Source organism: Biomphalaria glabrata, chromosome 15 (genome assembly GCF_947242115.1).
Source record: "Biomphalaria glabrata chromosome 15, xgBioGlab47.1, whole genome shotgun sequence".
Classification (NCBI taxonomy): Eukaryota; Metazoa; Mollusca; class Gastropoda; family Planorbidae; genus Biomphalaria; species Biomphalaria glabrata.
Window position 1 is genome coordinate 7,749,414 of NC_074725.1, and position 22,649 is coordinate 7,772,062.

At 34.5% G+C, this 22,649-nt stretch overlaps 1 protein-coding gene across 2 annotated transcripts; it reads right to left on the reverse strand.

Moving 5' to 3' along the window:
- Positions 1–1,644: 1,644 nt before the first annotated feature.
- On the reverse strand, positions 1,645–20,828 carry LOC106057182 (uncharacterized). 2 transcript variants are annotated; one of them, XM_013214279.2, is made up of 7 exons: positions 20,712–20,828; positions 16,263–16,405; positions 14,495–14,570; positions 13,645–13,757; positions 12,250–12,441; positions 9,786–9,917; positions 1,645–4,226 (listed from the first exon to the last, which is right to left on the reverse strand). In XM_013214279.2, the coding sequence occupies exons 2-7, from the start codon at positions 16,381–16,383 to the stop codon at positions 4,183–4,185; spliced, it is 678 nt and encodes a 225-aa protein (XP_013069733.1). In that variant the 5' UTR covers positions 16,384–16,405; positions 20,712–20,828; the 3' UTR covers positions 1,645–4,182. The 2 variants fall into 2 exon arrangements, with proteins under 2 accessions (XP_013069733.1, XP_013069734.1); XM_013214280.2 differs by lacking the exon at positions 20,712–20,828 and adding an exon at positions 19,789–19,932.
- Between the last annotated feature and the right edge of the window lie 1,821 nt (positions 20,829–22,649).

Here is a 22,649-nt window from a genome sequence, read left to right on the forward strand (position 1 = left end):
AGACATTCACTTCAGCCCTCATCTCTTGGAGCTGGGACTTCACAAAATAAGTGGGTCAAGTAAGACATTCACTTCAGCCCTCATCTCTTGGAGCTGGGACTTCACAAAATAAGTGGGTCAAGTAAGACATTCACTTCAGCCCTCATCTCTTGGAGCTGGGACTTCACAAAATAAGTGGGTCAAGTAAGACATTCACTTCAGCCCTCATCTCTTGGAGCTGGGACTTCACAAAATAAGTGGGTCAAGTAAGACATTCACTTCAGCCCTCATCTCTTGGAGCTGGGACGTAACAAAATAAGTGGGTCAAGTAAGACATTCACTTCAGCCCTCATCTCTTGGAGCTGGGACGTAACAAAATAAGTGGGTCAAGTAAGACATTCACTTCAGCCCTCATCTCTTGGAGCTGGGACGTAACAAAATAAATGGGTCAAGTAAGACATTCACTTCAGCCCTCATCTCTTGGAGCTGGGACGTAACAAAATAAGTGCCACTGTTTCTTCTGACTCACCATAGTCGCAACAATCTTAGTTTGACCGGAACCAGACAAAACGTGTTTCTAGGTCACTATCCCATTTAGCACTGCCCTATTATCTAAAGTGCACAGCTATGGGACTTCATGACCATGTGAAATACTGTAACCCTCCTTAATCCTTGGACTTGAAGACGAGCATATTACAAATAGTGCCTGCCCGTTTAGCCTACACCAAGGGTCATCTTGTTTTGGGCAGCGTATATGTTGCTAGACACAAAGGGCCTTATATTCTTTACAGGATTTCAATTATTTTATCCTATAAATGATGGCTTGCTATAGATGTCCGCATAACATTACTGGTACATCTGGATTAGTACGTAAGTAAAGTAAAGTTACGATTTCAGACCTTGAGGTCTATGGGACAGATGACGTAAAGGTCATCTGATTCTGTGGCCCACAGATAACGAGGGAGTCATGTGGTCAGCACAATGACCAACTGCCTTTACTTTTCCCCGATTAATGTCTGGTAACCATTAGAGCTGGGTGGATTAAATGGGCAGGCCCCTCTGGATTAAGCCCTTCTCTATGTAACTAAAATGTACACACAAAAAAACAAAGCAGATCAAATTTTAAAACTATATTATATATATATATTTATTTATATTTCATTGCAATTAAACACAAACCGATTTGTTTGTGAACTGGGATGATGTTTCCGAAGAGCAGCATCTATTAGTTATATGCACAGTTTATCATCATTATAGATCAATTTACATGCCAGGTACTTTCAAACTTAGCTACTGTTAGACATAAGTCATACACAAAAAAATGCCTCCTCCTTTCATAGCAAAAATCATAGTAAAAATGATTACATGTGAATCCTCTCACCATAAACCAGAACTGTACATTATCATAAAAAAATCATGGTAAGAAATAGTCAAACATGAACCAATGTTTCTTCATCTATCCTCTAGTCAATGATAACTACCATAACTTTTGTTTTCTCCAAGCATTCAGGCAGTGCTATCTCTTAATGCTTTTGCTCTTTATTGTGTATATAAAAATCTTCACTTTCAAAATTATCATAATTCAAATATAAATATGCACCATTAAGTCTTTGAAAATCTTATCATTCTTACAATACATATTATATAGGTATGTATAAGATAAAATGACTTGGGTTGATGTTTTTATTTTACAAATGTAAAACTTACACTAACACACAATTCAATTCACAGCATTGCCAAACAAATAAAAGAAAGATCTACATTGCTATTTTTAAGGTTACAAGTTTACTAAATATTTAATGACTAAAACCAACCATTATTAGTGCATGCTAGAAGAAACATCACAAACTATTTAGCATTCCCACTAAACTGTCATCAAAGATGGGTTATGACAGAAATAAATACTACACACTTTTGTCAAACTCTTATATTTAAAACATATTTAGTATAATGAACATGGTCAAATGTTCACTCTCACTCTTGATTTATTAAGCCCACGCTCACATTTTGATGACAATTGTTGTTACTTACATGCTCAAAAATATCATTTAAAAACTAGTGTCCAAGACATACTTTATCCAACTCTACTCAAAAAAGGTAACTAATTAACACCAGCAACTAACTATATAAAAGAGAATTGGTCAGAACAAAGGTATCAGATAAAATTATTTTGAAATGAAGTATTTCTGTTGTAATCTTTTCCCTTTACATTTCAGATATTACAAAAAGAAGAAGAAAAAACATTACTAATATTGGTATTGTTTTACTTGATCAATACTAACATGTAGATTTACAACTTCTTCATGTCCCTCTTGTCAGCATATCCACCCCACAGAATAAGAAAAGCTGAACAGATGTTAGGTACCAATAGAGCAGGGTAAACTGAGAACATCCCCAATAATACTACTTTTTAAGTCCCAGCCTGCAGAGGAGTAAACCCTGAGATCCTCCATTCAGCAGTCAAGCACTAACCATTCAGCCACTAAAGTTATGTTAACTTAAATACACAAACAAATGACACTGATATAAATGAGTATATTGTGACTTTAAGTACTGGAACTCAAGCACTGAGAAGATCTTCAAATCAGCACACAACCTCTGTCAGCATTGAACAAAATATTTTAAAACTTTATACAAAGAGACAAGTTAGATCCATTATAAATACAACTGACCTTCTAAGGTCAAAATGTCAAAAGTTTTAGTTTTCACAAAGTATTAGTAAGACAAAATGAAACAAAAAATCTGCTTAATATTTACAACACTGAGGTAAATTGTGGTATTTAATCTAGACTCAAATTGATGCTAATTATAGTAAGAAACAAATATAGTGTACAGCATTAAAAAATAAAATAATGAACCACAAACTATAATGCTTTCATAATGTAACATAAATAGATGTTAAATTAATAATAAATAAAATGAACAAAAAAACAACAACTGTACTATTAGAAACTTTGTTAAACTGAAATCATCTGAAATTGAATTCTGATGAGCTTAGCAAAAAAAAAAAGATAAAATAATTCTATACTTTTTCTATATAACAATCTAGCCTTGCACATTGCACGTGCAGGTGAATAAAATATTTCAAGTCTATTAATCTGATCTTAAGTGCACCCAGCTGTAAATAATGCCATAGTTTACAATGATGTCAAATGGACTGAAGACCAGCAAAACCATTAAATTTACTACAATTGCATAAATGTAAAAAAAAATAAATACAAAACTGAAACTTATTTCAAGTCATCAACCTTAAGTGTTGAAAATAAAAATTGTTTCAGCAAGAACAATGACTGGATTATTGTTTTTAAATTTAGATTTAAAACAATATTCCTTTCAGCAAAAACACATATAACAAAACCAAAAACATTAGTTGTGCAAACAACAAATAAAAGAAAATGCCAAAGAATGAAATAAAATGAGTATATTAATATATTAAAAGTAATGCAAAAGTGTATATTTTTATTAAAAATTTAAACTCACTGACTTTAATTAGGTACCCAGTACTTCAAACAGACCTTTCTAAGATGTTGAAGTATATGTTTATAAAAACTTATAATACTGCACTCTTGCTTAATCTTTAGACTTGATAAAAATGCCTTAAATTATTAAATTTACAATCTGTTCTGAGCAGGAAACTACACTTAGCTAATTTTCCAGTTTCATCAGACCTGAATTTTAAACTCAAAATGAAATTTAAGCACAAGTTATTAATTAAAGAATTAGACACGGTCAGCGTCCTATTTAAAAAAATCAAGAGTTTTTTTTTTCTAGTAAGAGAAAAATAAATTTAGAAAAATCTATACAATTTCTAACATTTTCTTGGAGCAGCTAGAAATAGTCTGTAATGACAAGCTAAAGTAAATCAGAAAAGATGTAGATGTGCCATGAATGACATTCCTAGACAAAGCAGCAAGTCATAGAGTTGTAATCACAGGCAATGTTAAGTTTAATGAACCAAAACCAGTACTACTAATTGTTAATCTCAGTCCTCCATAAAATGACAAATGCAAAACAGAACTTGCAAGTTAAAACTATATTTAAAAAAGAAAAATTGACACAGTTTATTAAAAAAAAAAAAAAAAAAAAAAGAGTAAATTTGATGACATAAAATGCAAAATTCTTTATTTCAATTGATGGACGAAAGGCTCGATGGTGTGATGTTATATTTATATTTGTCAGTTAAGCTTGTATGATATTTTCATATCATCTGAAGGTTAACAGTTTCAGCATCATTACACATGCCAGAGCTGTGGAAAAAAGAATACAGATTTATTTAAACAGAACTTTGTGATACATTTTGTAGAAGGCCTACTGTATATACATGGTGGCTGAGTGATAAAGCAGGAAAAGGTGGGGGAGGTGGGGGGGGAGGGCTTGAGTTCAAATGTACGTTTATTCCTTTAATGATAAAACTGCATTTGAATTATTACAACTATAAGACAATAATATATATATATATATATATTGAGGGAAGGGTACAAAAAGTGCATTAAAAATATTTTGTTTCATATAAATAGTTAGAGACACCAGGTGGGAAGAGGCTTCAGACATTGCTAGCAACAGATCTTTGTGTAGACAGCTTGCCGCCCAATGAGCTGAATGGTGCGGGAGGATCTTAGTAAGTAAGTAAGGGACATGAGTCAATGCAGACAACTGAAGTAAGTATCACACTCTTCTACTTGCTGATTATTATGCTCAGCCCAATAAATTCTATGAGTCTGACTGTTTATCATGTCAGAATTTGTAAAATGTGAAAGTAGAAATTAGAAAGATCTAATGTCAGTGACAATCATCTAGTGCATTGAGGCCTCACATTGATATTATTTCTTTGTATTGTAAGAGATGTGCATGGGCAGAGTTTGAAATTATTTTTGAGTAACTTTAAAGAAAAAATATATAAATGTATGAACTTATGAGAAAAAAAGGAGACAATAGTTTCAATCACAACAGAAATTAAAAATTCCTATCTAGGGTTGATAACTATATAAATAGCTTGACATTTTGGTCTTTCTGAATTACAGAATATATAGGAAGTGGTGATAAGCTATGTATTTTTAAAAGATGTACTATTAACTTTTGTGCACCTTTTAGTGCTGTAAACTCAAAAATTGTAAGCTTTTGTTGCTTGTAGCACAAAGAGCTTCTATATTATTTAGTTGGCAACTGTGATCCTTCAATATTGCATCCTTGACATTGTTTTTAGTTGGTCTATTTATTTTAAAGTATCCTACTATCATCTTTTTAGTTTTGTATGTTTTTCTCCCACATTTCTCCTTATCCGGATGCGGTGGCTGAGAGGTTAAGCACTTGGTTTCTGAACCTGGGATCCTGGGTTTGAATCTCTGTAAGACTGGGATTTTGAATTTTGGGATTTTTAGGGAACCTCTGAGTCCACTCAACTCTAATGGGTGCCTGACTTAAGTTGGGGAAGTAAAGGATATTGATCGTTGTGCTGGCCATTAACCATTTGCCATAGAAATAGATGAGCTTAACATCATCTGCCCCATAGATGGCAAGGTCTGAAAGGGAAATTTTACTTTCTCTATATCACTTTCTCCTCTTTAAGTGTTAACATAGTTTACTGCTAAAGAAAGTAAAACCAGTTTGTCAAAATCAAAATGTGAACAAGAAGAGATAACTGTTTAAAATTTATTGTGAAAATCCTCACTGTATAATTACAAAGTCGGAATTAAGAATCAAATCAGTATGCTATTATGAGTCTTAATTGATACTAACTGTAGAACTCTTTTAGCAATGGCTTATGTAACTGTATTAATGGTTGAGGAAGAGGAGTATTATCACATTGACAGATCTGCTTCATTTATGTTCAAAGTGAGGTATTGTAACGCATGCCAAAAACTAGCTCTTAGTAGATCAAGTACTGTTAGACACTTAGTATTTTTAGTTTATTACAGGCGCACCATAATTGACAGACTTTGAACGCGACTAGTGAGGTTATGTTTGAGTTAGGTTAGAGGCTACTTAGAGACAGAAAATCAGTTGGTGATAGGATTTTATAAGGGTAGGACATATTTATTGACAGAGACATCGACTGGATTTATAATGAAACCTTAATATAAATTGTTCAACTGTGTTTGGATTGATCTCTCCACTTGTTAAACTAGATGTGTGTTGTACTTAATAATAACAATACCATGTTACATTCAAAGCTTTATTTCACTGAATGACAAACAACTACACACATAGTAGAGTTCACAACACGGACTACGAAATACGGTCAGTACACAGGTTAACAAGTGTAACAAACACTAAGGGGTGACAATCCAAATAAGCAAATTCACGACATTCACCCCACGTTTAAATTTTATACATATAACACAACATTAAGTAGTCAAAGCAAATACAATGATTAATAAAACATAAGCATCTAAACACATCTGCAATACTGGTTAATAGCAAACTGTTTATCAAACACATTAGTCTATTATACAGCAACTGTTTATCGAACACATCATAGCTTTCCAAAGGGTATTGTTCAGTTTCTCTATTTGACCATTTCCTCTAGGGTTGTAAGCCGTGGTCCTGCTCGTAGCAACTCCTCTTTCGTTAAGGTACTTCTGTACTTCAGCAGACATAAAGGAAGTACCTCTGTCGGTATGGACATAGGAAGGTAGCCCGAATAAGGCAAACAACTCATTTAGGCATTTAATAACAGTAGCGGATGACATATCTGGGCATGCAAAGGCAAAAGGAAACCTAGAGAATTCGTCGATCATGGTAAGCAGATATTTATTGCGTGAGTTGGAAGGGAGAGGTCCCTTAAAGTCCATGCTTATTCTTTCGAATGGCTGAGTGGCTTTGATTAATTGTCCTATTGGCGGCCTGAAGAATCGAGGTTTAAGTTCAGCACATGACTGGCACTGGTCGATCACTGTTCTGACGTCATCGGTGGAAAAAGGTAGATTTTTTGATCTCACAAAATGTAGCATTCTTGTTACACCAGGGTGACACAAACTATTGTGGAGTAATTTTAGGTCGTTACGTGACATTGCGGATACGTAGCGATTTCTGCTGAAAGTGTCAGCAGCAGTGTTCTGTGTACCTGGTCTGTAAACGACGTCATAGTGAAAGCAGGATAGCTCTAACCTCCACCTTTGGATCTTCTCATTCTTGATCTTGCCTTTATTTTGTCTACAATACATAAACGACACGGATCGCTGGTCTGTGACAAGGGTAAATGGTCTTCCAATAAGAAAGTGTTTCCATTTCCTCAAAGATTCTACTATTGCATACGCTTCTTTTTCCACTGATGAGTGCCTTCTTTCGCTTTGCGATAGTGTCCGGGAAAAGAAAGCCACAGGCCGGCCATCTTGATTAAGTGTAGCTGCTATAGCTATGTCAGACGCATCTGTCTCCACTGTTAGCGGGCGAGTGTAATCAATGGTGTACACGGCGGATTCCTCGAGCTCGTCCTTTAGGTTCTGGAATGCTTGTTTGACTTCCTCAGGGACAGGAAATCGTTTATTTCTAGCTAAGAGGCTGATTTTGTCTGAGAAGTTAGGAATCCATAGAGAATAATAAGCCAGCAGGCCCACTATTCGTTTCTGTTCTCGCAGGTTCGACGGAGCATTTAATTCCCGCAAGGCTGTGAATCTTTCAGGGTCAGGCTTGAGCTGACCTTTAGATATTTCGTATCCCAGCAGTCTGACGCTATGTGTTCCTATCTCACTTTTAGCTTCGTTGAAGGTAATGCCATACTTCTGAGCTACTTTGAAGAATCTCTGCAGGTTTCTATCATGAGATTCATTATCATGTCCACAGATGGTCACATTGTCCACATAAGCGAATGTATTTTCTAGTTGCTCATCTTCGATTATTTTATCTATGGTTCGCTGGAAACAAGCCACTCCATTTGTAACTCCAAATGGAATTCTTCGAAACTGGTAAAGTCTACCCCCAGCCTCGAAAGCTGTATATGGCCTTTCTTCTTCTTTAATCGGGATCTGATGATAAGCATTTTTGAGGTCCAGAGTGCTGAAGACAGAAAACTGTGATATCTTCTCCGCTAATTCATCCATTCTTGGCATGGGATAGGCGTCTAGAAGCGTAAATCTGTTGATCGTCTGGCTATAGTCAATAACCATACGTCTTTTGTGCCTCTCATTGGATGTTATTAGAACCTGTGCCCGCCAGGGGGACTTTGAGGGTTCTATTACTTCTTCTTTGAGTAGTCTCTGAATCTCAGCATTAATAAACTTAGAGTCCAGTAGTGAGTGTCTGCGTGACTTAGTTGCCACTGGGGTGCAGTTTGGAGATAAGTTACCAAAAAGACTAGGCGCCTCTACTTTGGCTGGTCTAAGGGTACTTACGCACAGAGGTGGTCTCTTCCCACTAAAGGGAATCTGTAGATTCTCGTGTAGGCTTATGAAATCCAAACCTAGAATAACATCTGAACACAATCCATCTAAGAGTGACAGTTTAATATTTTCATATTTTTCATCTTTGAGTTGAATGGTAGCAAAGATATGGCCTTCAGTAACTCGAGACAGGTGAGTAGAAGCCATAAATATTCTGTCCACGGAGGTTTTTATCGGCCATTTGTGATTCCTGGCAACTCGAGCTGACACGTAACTCTCACAGCTTCCAGTGTCTATCAAGGCTTTAAGTGGCACCCCATTGAGAAGAATCAAGGAGGTTGATTTGCCTAGTCCTAAAGAGTGCAATGTAGCGAGGGCAAATGCTGTAGATTTTCTTGATTTGCAAGATCTCTGAAAATGTCCCTTCTTGCCACACTGATTACATGTGGCTTCACGTGCGGGGCACTCATTACGAGGATGTCTTCCTCTGCCACAGAAGTAACACTTGATAGATATAGCGCTTATCTCTTGTTTTGTTTGAGTCGAATTAATCGAGGCTCGTAGATCAGGCAACTGGGGAGCGACAGGATCAGCAGGGTGTTCTCTTACAGCATTTGTAGTAGCCCCACTAGTGGTTTCTGACTGTGACTCGTACAATAACGAATGTTGATAGGCGTGTTCAAGTACTCTGGCTTCCTCAAATGCATCCTTTAACTTTAAATCTGTTTTCTCAAGGAGACGTTTTCTAATGCTGTTGGAGGCAATACCTGTGATGAATGCATCGCTGTCACGGCTTTGAAATTGCAATCCTTGGATAGACTGCGGAGTTTTTGAAGAAAGGCGTCAACGCTTTGACCCTGTTCTTGTCTGCACGTGGCTAACTTGTGCCTTGCGAAGACCTCGTTATTGGGTTGCACATAGATGTTGTTTAGTGACTGGATCGCTTCCTCATATGTTTCCTTGTCACTAATCATCTGGTACACCGATGGCGAAATGTAGTTAATTAGTAGTTTCTTGTTATCTACATTTTCTATAGTAACTACAGACAGAAAGTTTTTAAATGTTTCGTACCAGTGCAGCCACTTTTCTTGTGCTTGAGGTGCGGTAGGTTCCACATCGAACCTTTCAGGCCGAAGTAGTCTATCCATGTTTAGGCAGATTCAGTGAAATAAATTGTTGTACTTAATAATAACAATACCATGTTACATTCAAAGCTTTATTTCACTGAATAACAAACAACTACACACATAGTAGAGTTCACAACACGGACTACGAAATACGGTCAGTACACAGGTTAACAAGTGTAACAAACACTAAGGGGTGACAATCCAAATAAGTAAATTCACGACAATGTGTCTGTTTGCTTGTTGGTTAATCGCATTGAAATAGTGCACCCAGACATCTGCAGAGTAATCTGTCGGAATCAGACAGGCATCAATTAACTACAAGACAAAAAGACATCATCACAGTACTGACTGAAATACTTACTGAAGAAAACGATGGCTAATGTCTGTGGCTTCACTTCATCTAATACATTAACTAAAAACCAGTCTTCATTAATGTACTTAAAGACAACGCCCAACACTAGCAAGCAGATGGTAATAATTATATCTGTGATCACTGAAATGTATATTGAATTAATAAAATTAGTCTTGTCTAAACTATACAAAACTGTAAACATTATACTTCATTTGAAACAAGTTCAAGTAAAAACATTTTTATATTTTATAAAAAATATGTAATAAAAAATAAAACTATGTTTCTTTTTGTTTCAACTAGAATCTATGGTTAAATGTAAAAAACAATTGTGTCATCAAGTCAATATTTTAAATCAACATTTATAAGTCTACTAACTCGACCAGTAATAAATATATACTGGCAATTCTAGTATTTAAACTTAACCTAGATTTTTTTTCCCAGACGAAGAGAATTAAGTGGTTGAAAAGTTGTAACCAGTGTAGCAGGTGTGGAACCACAAAAAGTAGCAGGGCCAGTCAGAGGGATAGTGGTAACTTTACATGTTTATCTGCTTTTGGGTGGGCTATGACCATAATGGAACCTTCATTGCTAGTTTCTGAAAAGTATTTTGGTCCAAGAAAAGATCACTAAATGGAAGAAACTTAAAACATTGAACATTTCCTTACTATGAGTAGCGCTCTACACAAAAAGGGCTTCAATAAGAAATTAGGAAAGAGCAAAATGGTAATAGAAGGACTACTCCTTATATTGTATGCAGCCCCTCACTTCCACTGCCAACTTCTTCAACCATGCGGTAAAAAACTAGATATCTGCATGTCCTTTGCAATGTCTCTAGAATGTAAGAATTTGTACATTCTAGAGACTACTTTCATTGCAAATGACATGCAGAGGTCTAGTTTTTTACAGCATGGCTGAAGATAATAAAGTTAAAAATACAAATACCAAGGAAGTCTCTCTTTAACTGAAAAAATTAAAAAATTGATCTGAATCATTACAAAAAAAAATCTGTGATAAGGGTAATGAGAGGCATTGGACAAATTTTAAATAAGTGGTCATATTGGTGAAGATGCCAAAGGCCAAATAAAAAAATGTTTGATGAAATATCAATGAATGACATTTAGAAATTCAAAAGCTGCAAAACAAAAGCAAGGAAAGTTCAGAAGGAGGCAATGTTATAACCCTTTCCTGCAATGAGTCTTGAGGTGCACACTTGAGCACTATAGAGAGCAGAAGATGAATGGATGGTATTGAGTTGCCTGATTGCTAGATTTAGTTTCATTGAAATGCACCTTTTATTTCATTTCAATGAAACTAAATCTAGCAGTGAAGAAAAGCAAAGGCAGTGAGATAAAAAGAAAACACATTTGGCTAAGAATAAAAAGTCATAAAGAGAGAAAAAACTGAATAAAAAATATTGTTTTGATTTAATTCAAACATAAATTGTGGATTGTCTATCAAGAACAAAGCTGGAAATGTTTTTCTAACAAAAGTATAATATTATTAAATGTGGGCTATATGTTTTAATCAAACCTTAAACCAACTCAATCCAGTTTTAATGTTGCAATAACTTCATAAACAGTCTCGCTTCAGATTTGTATAAATTTACATTTGGCAAAGATTATATAGCTACTCAATAAATATGACAATGTGTTTCAGATCATATTAATGCTATAGACATTATTTTACCATTGCTGGCTAAACAACTAACTACTAACATTGACATTATTGAAAATAAAGATGACTTCAATGCAATAACTGGAGTGATATCATTCCTTTCTCTCAGTAGCAAAGTATTCTGCAATGTTTGGCTGATCAGGTAGCAATATATTTTACTATCCATGGAACAAGCTGTTTTTCAAGTGGGCCATTATGTAGTAATTACATTTTGTGCTTTGTACTATTTTTTTGAAGGAACCAAGTTTCAAAAAACCAGCATTGATTACTTATAGTAATTGTAAGATTTTGAAATTTTCCATCTTAACTCTTAATAGAAAACTCTTAAACTTATGAATACATTTTGTACCTGCTCTATCATAAGACAAGAATCTATTCTCTTCCCATTGATGCATCTGTTGGTTATTAACTCTATTACTTAGTAGTCTGGCTTATTACACAACCAAGATAATAAAAAACTTGTCTAATTAAGACTTGTTTATTATTATACTAACTGACTTGGAAATCTTGTGGCCAGACAAAAATGCTAATAGAAATATGAGAGAGAGAGGCAGACTTTGGAATCAATATCCAGAGGAAGACCTACATTTATGAAGTCAGAATTTTTTTTACTTTCAAAGGTAAGCAAGATAAGCAAAACATATTGTGTGAAAAGGGGCACCCTGGAAACAATAATATAACAGTATGCACTGTCAATGTATACTGGTCGTTTGAGTTAAACAATGCGTGTACTTTGTCAAATGCCCAACATCATATAAGAAGAGAGAAAAAAAAAAGACTTTAGGATAATGTAAGTTACCTCGCTTGCGTGCACATGTGTCTGAGCTGCCTTGGCCAAAGTCACTGCTGTTAGAACTTATGTTTGTGCTGCCTAAGTTAGGGTTCTCTTTTGACAGGTTACTCCCACCAGATCTGCTAGATCCATGATCAGATGGTGTTCTTTCTCTTTCACTTGCATTATGAAATATGTTCAGATTAACCACCCGATACCCTGACAACAGATAGGATGATACAAAATATAATTTAATAATATCAGCTTATAATATTTTTAACATTTTAAGCAACAAGATAAAGTGTTTAAACTGCCAGGTAAGTAATTAATTAGTAATTATCTTTTCTTTGAGGAAACATCTGTAATTTATAAGATAATTTTTCCACCTTCATCTTTGTCTGACTAATGACTTTTAAACAAACATTTTCACCATTTTATCTACAGAAAAAAATAACATAAAGATGCTCAGGTTTCATTTCAACTAATATTTTATGCATACTCTCAAGGGGGGGGGGGGGCAAATAGTGCTATGAGATACAAGAAGATAAAAGCTGAATAAGGCAAAAGATATACACATTTCTCTAACAATCAAAATAATGCCTCAGCTTAAGAGCAGATAAAAAAGACATCATAAAAGCTTATAACATTGTGATAAGATAGGACACCATAATACTACAAAGCAATTATTAATAAATGGATGAAATACATTCCATTCTTTTTAACCATTTCGCAAATATAGTTGCCAGGAGTCACCCCAACTGTTAGGCAACTAGAGTTGCCAGGGGAGTCACAGATTTTGTGTTGCTAGTTTTTTAGTCCTTTTTTAAAATCCTTTACTAACTCTGATCTTAGAGAGAGAGATAGTGACGCTATATATAGTTGTTTATTTGGTATCGGCAGTATTTATGAATGGATTTTTATAATTTTGTGAAAATTCCGCGTTCCCCCCCCCCCCCCACTAGCCTACAAAAATGGAACATATATAAGTAATAATTTAATATGATCATGAGGGGACTATTAATGTTTCACATGTTTCAACATTAGAAAAGGGGAATACTGTTTGAGGTAAAAGATTTACAACCATCTGAGTAAGATATTAGTAACAAAAAAAAAAACAATGCTAATGTTAGATATAGTAAAACTGAAGAGTAGAATGCAACTAAATCTGATGTGATATTTCAATGCTGATGAACTCTGTAGACCAATTCATGACTTGCAGCATTAAGCCAATCCCTAGGACTTCAATTCTCAATTATAAAAAGAATTTTAATGATTTTCTGTGAATTTAATCAACACATTTATTTTTATAATGATTGATTTCCACTTCTCTTAGGGATGGGGTAGACAGTTCCTGACAGCTGCCTTAAAGGCAAAAAGGGGTTAAAATATACCTGAATATTGATATACAGACATTTTATTTACCTATATATAGTTGAGCTTTAGGTTTTTGTCCATGTCGTGGACGGGATGATTTAAAAAACCTCACTTGTATAGATTCATTGGATGATATAACACTGGAGATACAGCTAACCTCACTGAAAGAGACATACATTAAAATTACAAAATAATAAATGATTAACTTCTTTGTTATTATTAAATATCTGTAATCTATCAGAATAAAACTTCTATTAAATGTAATCTCAACATGTTATTTTGTCAGCTCACTCAATTAAGTTAGAAAAATTTATGGGAAGCTACTTACTCCTCTAGAAGCAAAAGTCTCATTTAAAATTTTTTATATTTATAATCGGATTCCATTAGAAATGTTCATTAAAAATTTGTATTTGTCTGTAATAGGTCTTAAAGTTTAAAGAAGCTTTACATCTTCTTCCTTTGACTTATTTAAACTACCTTAATTGAGTTCCCATTAGTAATGCACTCTAGATTATTATATCCTGACTTGACTATCTTTAAAATTATATAAGGTTCAAAATATAAGGTTAATAGTTTATGTACAATCCTGCTTCCAGGAGAGGGTGGGCTAAAGGGCGAATAATGACATGGTGGGCAAATCCTCTTCATTTTGATCAAAATTCTCAGTGCAAGCATCTTAGTCTTAGAAATTTTAATAGTACAGTACTACCAAATATTTCTCATTTAATGTTAGCATTAAATACATTTTCATGTAATTTTTATTTTAAATTCAAAATTTAACAGATCAGTAAAATCTGTATTCTTCATTATAATTAATTTCATAAAAAAAAAAGTAAGATATATACAGTCTAATTTCTGATCTTGTCAATTGTTTTAGTAGTTATAAAGTTATACTTACACAATAACCTTTTGATGGCTACAGACCACCCCTTGGGAAAGGGACACTCTGTATTTGTCAGGATGGGCATTGTCCACTGTTATATATAATAATAAAAAAAAAAGACTAATTTACAAACTATTTTGAATTGATTAAACATGAAGTAAAAAGATCAGATTGTGCGTATTCCATCTGACTTATCCGACAAATAAAATTGTATAACATTAACAACTGCAACATTTTTTTTTATCACATTTCTTTTCCATGTTAGCTATGCCTTACAAGTCACTGGCATTGTTATCTTAAATATTATTACATAAGATGGTGAAAAGTTCTTGCAGGGGGTGAACCATGATGGCAGCTGTGACTTAAGCTCTGGGCTCTTATTTCAATAGTATTTCACGCAACAGACTAATTTGTTTGCCTCTTATTAATTATGAAGACAATAACTTTCACAACTAAATAATAATAATGGCAATGTCTTTGATTCTGAAGATTAAGGGTGAGAATATATTTGATCACATGCAGACAAAAGAAAATGTCTGCAGGGGGTCTATTTAAGTTTTCTTTTCACCTTCTGCACTATTTGAAACTGTCAGGTAGAGTTGAGACAAAGGCTCTTGAAACTCCAGGCCAGTAAAAGAAAACAAGAGCTCCCTCTCACCGACCTGATTGAACAGAGAGTTCTGACTTACAAGTGTCTATATTGACACTGTCATTTCCAGTGACACAGTCACTCTGGACTTGCAGACTAGAGACGCGGCCAAAGGCTGTGTACACAAGGAACTACTGCCATTTTTCTTCTTTATACCAGGCTAACCATGCAGGACATGCCATTTATGAAACGGCTGCTGGAGGAACACTGCTTGGACTGTCGACAAGGTCATGGGAGCTCTTTTGCAACCCAGCACAGTGCAATGGGAATTGTCTTGCACCTCTTAAACACTCCCATAGGAGTCTTGTTTTGCTACCCATTTGGCATAATTGTTTCCTCTAATGATCCTTTCCACCCAGGTGCCACTATGAGGCAGGGTAGCATGTTACTTCTGTAACTGTCTTCTAAAAGGGCTTTTCTTTGGGCCTCAAATGTGTGTACTTCTTTTGTGAGAGCTCTCCAACTGTCTCAGAGGCCATCTGCTGCCAACTACTTATCTTATCTTATCTTATATAATACAGACGTTACTTCAAAAAAGAAGATGATTACGTCCTACGCGTCATGCATTTAGTCATGCATATTAACCAATGACTTAAATTCTGCCAAGTCACTGGTTTTCCTGGCTAGCTCAGGCAACCCATTCCATGCTCTAATAGCACTAGGGAAGAAGGAGTATTTGTACAAATTTGTCCTAGCATATGGGACGAGGAATGTGCCTTACCTCTTACAAGGTAGGACAAAATGTCACCTGAATTGATTTGTATAGGGCTTCAAGTGGTACATCTGTTATGACGTTCTCCTTTAAGCTCAACAAAACAGATTGCCTTTAACATGCAATCATCCCCATGGCAGGCTATTATTATTAGTCTATGTTAGGAAGGAAGTTTCCATTTGGTTTAAAACAGTGATGCCAAAACCTAGAGCCCAATCCAGCAATGACATGATTCTATCCATCTCTTTAAAACTCCTGGCCACAGTACACAATGAAAATAAAGAGATATAGAGGGTCAATTCTCTGAATTTTCTTTTTTTTTGTCACTGAAGTGTTGGAAATTTATGTAGCTCCAATGCAGAGAAGATGAGGCATCAGTGTTTTACAAGTATTTTCCCCACAATACCAATATGTCTTCATACCTTTGAATAAAAAATCTTGTGAAAATGGATTCAGTATTTCAAAATTTTGTGCTTGTTTACATCCATCAAGGTAAAATGTCACAGCAGAGGGGTTGACGTAAGGGACAGGGGTGGTCTGCATTTAGTCCTATCTGGCCATCAAGCTAAAAGAAAATAAAAATGTAAAATTTAGAAACATTGAGCAAGTTAGAGAAGATAAAATGAAGACAAAACATCTTATTAAAAGAAGTGAAAAGGAAAAAAAAATGTATTAATTGTATAAAAATATATCCCATGTTCAAATCCAGAAATTTTTTATTTTGAGATCTTTAGGGTGCCTTGAGTCCGCCCATCTCTAATGAGTACCTGACATTACTATGGAAAAGTAAAGTGGTTGATCATTGTGCTGGCCACATGATGTCCTATATTAACCATGGGCCACAAAATCAGACGATCATCTGCCCCATTGATTGCAAGGTCAGAAAGGGGAACTTTTTTAACATTAAATATGTGCTTTGATCTCTTCTATTCCCTTATCAACTAATTGATGAATTGACTTTTGTTTCGCACAGTTATCGACAAAACTAGATGAGCATAGACAAACAACATTTCCAAGCATAAAGCCTTGAGTATTTAAGAGAACTGTTGTATGTATTTCATTTTTCACCACTGTTTTCCAGCCTAGCTTGCTAACATAAAGACATTGCTCCATCTTTGTTTAGTAAGCACAACATTCAATTTTGATTAGACCTTTTTTTTTCTCTATATTTCCTGGTGGAGGTAAAGAAAAGAATTCATAGCCTCTTTGATTAGTGACATCACCTATGCAATCTTAACAGTGTTATAAACCAAATAATCAGTCTGGAGACCAAGACGCATCTCCTCTTCCCAATGGCCACCTACACTTGCACAATATAGAAGTCATCCATAAGGTTGAAAAGAAGCTAAATTTAGCTCAGCAGCAATGACTGAGAAGGATCCTAGGAATAACATACTGAGATCACGCCACCAATAGAGATGTCCATTCCCACACTGGCACACATCGCCAGAGTGAAATGGTAATCAAATGTCAGATGAGATTTTGCAGGACATATCCTTAGACAAGACAAAACACATTTTACCAAAGTCAGCCATAACATGGAAGCCGAAAAGAGGAAAGTGAAAAAAAACAACACACATATAACATGACATCCCACCTTCTTAGAAGACCTAAAATCTGTGAGCACCAGCTGGGAAGAGGCTATAGAAGTTGTCTATATTAACCTCTGTCAAGAGAGCTTACTGTCCTAGGCCAGAAGCATCGAGTAAGAAGGATCTAAGTAAACCACAATGGAGATGGCAGCAAGATAGTAAGGATGTTTGCCTGCCACCTGGAACCATTTATTGTGATGCTGTCCTCCCTTGAGACCCACAATCTACGCTATTGCGAGCATGCAACTCTACCTATTAGAACATGTATCTTGTTAATTTCTGTGTGTGGAAAGTTCACTGCTTTCCTGTTTCATAATGAAGTGGTAGAATATGTCTATTGCTTTTTCTACACTTCACAGAATTAACAATGGCATAATAAAAATTCTAATTATAAAAAAAAAATTATCTATTCACCAAAAGAAAAAATATCATAGGTCAAGATAACTTTGGAAAGACATGTCAATGAAAAAATCTGGAACTTTTTGATAATTATACACTATTGATCATATGATGAAAATTCTTTTACTAGGTTGCATTCATAAAATAAACAAATTAAAATGAAGTACCATTTATATAGTTATAAGATTCAAAATCCCTAAGTATTATTTGTAAAGCCTCCATGTCTACCAAGAAGTGATTCTAACATTCCACATGTTTCTGAGTAACTTTATGTGAATATTTGAAAAAAAAAATGTGAATCAAATTGTGACTGATATTCATGACCAGAGGAAGGCATTTCTACATCTACTTGCACTGACTAAGCCCCAAGCTTCTAGATCTACACCTGAAGTTAGTTCCCAGTTTTCCATAACTCCATCAATCAAGTGGATTCCTCATCTGCTACAACATCGTCCTGTTACAAGGTAACTAGTGGTTACTCTAATATCTCATTAATTGTCTCAAGGAAAGCATTATCAAAGTTGACTCCTCTCAAGACTTAATCATGCTAACAGGTCTGATAAGCCTACAGCATCTAAGGCAAAAGGAATCATTCCCGAGAGAGCCTTAACTGGACACTAAAAATCAAATTAAGCTATAGAAATAATAGGGCACAAATATCTGTACTATAACAAAGCAGCCAAGTGAAGACTTAATTCTTGTATATCTATATTCCCAAATATTAAATGCATGATGGTCTTTGGTTCACTGTTAGACCCCACCCCAAAACCTAAAATACCAAAAAATAATCACTGGAAAGTAAAAATCATATTAAATATAACCAGTGTTACATTTAAAATTAAATGGGTTTAGTAAGCCTATATTACTTGACTTCTTAAATTGATTAAACCTTTATAATTTCTTTTGAATAGCAGCTGAGTGGCATAAATGCATAAGAATGTTATTTAATAACTTTATTGTATCTTCAGATGTGAAATTGCAGTAATTTCTACTTTTCTATTCACTCATATTCTGGATTTTTTTTACGATCTTTTCCAAAATATCCTAAATAACATATTTGATTAAAAAAAAAATGAAAACACTATTGTAAAGGGCACTTTTTAAAACATGAAACTCTGATGTGGATAAGCCTTGTCCCAACTGGCATTATGCAAAGCACTAAAGTGCCAGGCTGAACAACACGATCAAATTTCCACTAGCATGCTCAGACACAGATTTTCAGAAGTTGTCAATTGTAAATTTTTCTACCTTAAAAAATTAATATCTTTTCTTCTAATTTGTCGTTAAAGAATATTTTTTTTTTCATATTCTTTTTAATAGCATAGATTTTAACTGGTATTGATTTCATATAAATACCTTTATAAATGAAGTATTGCAGGGGATAGTAAATTTAGCAGTGGGCAGGGTTTGAGACCATGATTAACGTGATGACACCAAGAATGCATACTGGTACCACAAGACCCGGCAGCCTTATTATTAGTGTGTATATATATAATTTATTCATCAAAGGGGTAAAAAGAAAAAAAGCCTTTTCATTGTAGTTATTAATCCTCAATGTTTTAAAAACTTTAATAAATTAAGTAAAAGAAATCATTCATCTTATAATAAGGAGATTTTAATATATGTCTTCCATTTTCCTGAACTTGCTCAACAACAATACTGACTTTAAAAGTTTTGAAGAAGACATTTCAAAATGTCTTCTTAACTTTCCTGTGTCAGAATGGTTAAAATTCTCCTGACTGATCTATAGATGTCATTGTGTTGACAACTTTAATATAAAGTATGGATTCATTTGTGATTGGGATCTCAGTTTGTCCATGTGCAGAGGATTTCCAGTGGGGAATATCTAAGTTAAGGATGTTTTCTAATCTTTGGTTTCTGTTGTCATAAAGTGGTACATAATAGACATATTAAACATTAGTGAGTCGATTATTATTAAAATTATCTGATCAATAACCTGGCTTTTATTGAAGAAGTTATTTTAATTGTATACAATTTTCATCTTTCTGGCATTTCTGCGGAACCACTTTGGTCATCCATTTGAGGGTTCACATCTCACATATCTAGATTCTAATTCTGGTCAACCTAGACTATATCTAGATTTAGATCTAGAACATAATGAATATTATTATAGAATGAATATGAGTAAATCCTTTACCAAAGATCCCGAAATTAAAAATCCCAGTCTTCACCAGGATTCCAACACGGGACCCTCAGTTTGGAAGCCTAGTGCTTTACCGCTCAGCCACTGTGCCTCCCAGAATAAGATATAATCTAGAATATATAGATCTAGAAAATAATCTTAAAATACTTAAAATGTAAAAAAAAAAGTAGATTCTAGTCTAGGTCTAGATAATCTAAATCTAGACTAGATTTAGATAGTCACTAGAAATGACTAATCACTAGATCCGTTCAAGTTTAGTAGATTAGATCTAGACTAGACTCTAGAGAATGTCTAGACTAGAGTCTAGATGAGCAGATCTAATTCTAATTCTAATCTAAATCTAGCTAGAGGATCTATCTATTTTATCTAACTTACTTAGATTCTAGATCTACTATAATAGATCTAACTATCTTAGCTCTAAAATAGATTTAGATAGACTCTAATTAGTAGATCTAGAAATCTAAGACTATAACTTTACTATAAATATATTATATATTATAATAATATAATTATAACTAGAATAGATCTATATAGATCTATAATATAAGACTAAGATAAGTAAGAATGTGGATTTATTTTTATCCATTATAATTATAAATATTTTTTTTTTCGAAATTCTAGATCGCAGTTAGAACGAGGACTAAATCTATATCTAGGCTTCGATCATCGATGAAATGTATTTCTAGTCTACATCTACTAAGTATTATGCTCCTCACCAATAGCTAAATGAAAACGTTTCTTTATTAGTAGTGGACCTAAAATTAGCGATGCATCACATCAGCTGTAGTTTGTTTTGGTTCCTGTAAGAAACGTCATCCCATTGGGCATTGGGGTAAATAGTCATGTCTAACGAACGAAACATTTACTATCATTTAGTAAAATGGCATAACATCATGAGTCGTGAAAGTACAAGAGAAATATATTTGAATCTATGTATAGGTCTAGATCTATTAGGTTAACTATATTAAACGGGTCCATTAAAAATTTTCAAACAGTGAACAGTATTATAAATAATCCGTTAAATTAATTATATATTTTTAAAAATGAAAATGCATTCTTCAGAACATTTTTTTTTTGGTAATCATATATAGGCATTGATTTTTATTATTCATTATATTTAGTGGTACACTCTATGGTGGTACACTGAGTGGCTACGTACCCTAACACAATAAACGAACAAGTTATAGTGACATAACATTTTTTAAAAATCAGTTTCTCCTTTATTTTATATCTTAAATCAACTCATAACCGTATAAATATACAGAGATAGGAGCGTATATTAAAATTAATCTTATTAATATTTCATTGTTAATATTCATATTAATTCAATGATCTGATGATTGAAAAGACATGGTTTATCTGAAGTTATTGAATAATTATCAAACTGATCGTTTTCCACAGAGCTACTATCTCATTCAAGGCCTCTAGAAGGAAAATTTTCCCTTTGTTTGAATCTTAAAGTTAATATCATTCATGGTGCACTGCGTGTGCATAATAGGCTATATATAACTGCTTTTTAAATAATGTTTTAAATTACACTCGCGACCTGTTTACATACTAAATACATTTGTCAAAGTTTAAAACAAAAGCAAACATTTGATTTAAAATTTTAGTAGATTATAGTTTCAAAGGTTGTCATGGCCAGGGGTGTCAATGGGGTTAAGCTCCCATTGTCTATAAAGTACTCCTAATGGCATGCGTCTCAAATAGCCTCTGACAACTAAGTCCAGCACCTGGCCTGCTCGTGTGGCTTAGATATTAAGCCCGGCGAAACTGCTCTTACTAACAGGTGAAGGGGTGAAGGCGGATACCTGGCGCCACAAAACCGGGAGCTTCGGGCAGATGGAGCTCGTCAGCCTAGTAAGGCAGTTCATCTAGGAGAGGGGTACTCTGACTCCAAACCCCCGCTGCCTAGATTATATAACAGAACACTCTTAATTTAGTAATAAAAATTAAAATTTATTTTTTTTAGAAAATAACCAAGAGGTTTGCATAAATATTTGTAAAATATACAAGAAAATGACCTTCTTTATAGTCTCCAGTGTTGTTGTTTTTTTACCTTTTAATAGTGAATGGTTGTAATAATGGTGATCTATTTGCATCTGTTCCTTCATGGTTGTCAAGGTCACTGCAAATTTAAGATATGTGAAACTTTCCACCTCTTCCAGCGCCTCACCTTGGATGTATAATAGGTGTGTTGTTTGCCTTGTTGGACGTCTTTATCTTCAACCCCCTGCTCTTTCCTCTGTTTATGATCCAGTCTAGCTGAATTTTCCGCAAAGATGTTTATTTTTTTCCTATTTTTGCTGTTGAGTCTAAAAGCGAAGAGCCAAGTAATCTTCAAAATCGAGGTCGTCTTGCTGTTTCCACTGTAAACCGTTCCATTCCTGGTCTGTTGCTGTCTTCATGACAGGAAGGGAGAGAGTCAACAGCATTATATCTTACTCCTGTTTGGAATTCGAATGCGTCTATTCGTTGTCTGCTACATGACTTCCCAATGATGTTTGTAGTTTTTCTTCAGGCACTCCATAGAGTCCCAGTAATCTCCACACGGCCTTTCTGTCAGCGCTTTCGAACGCATTATCATAATCTATTAAAACTGACGGAGTTCTATTCCCTGGACAGGTAGCGTCGCAATCAAATCTGTGCAATCT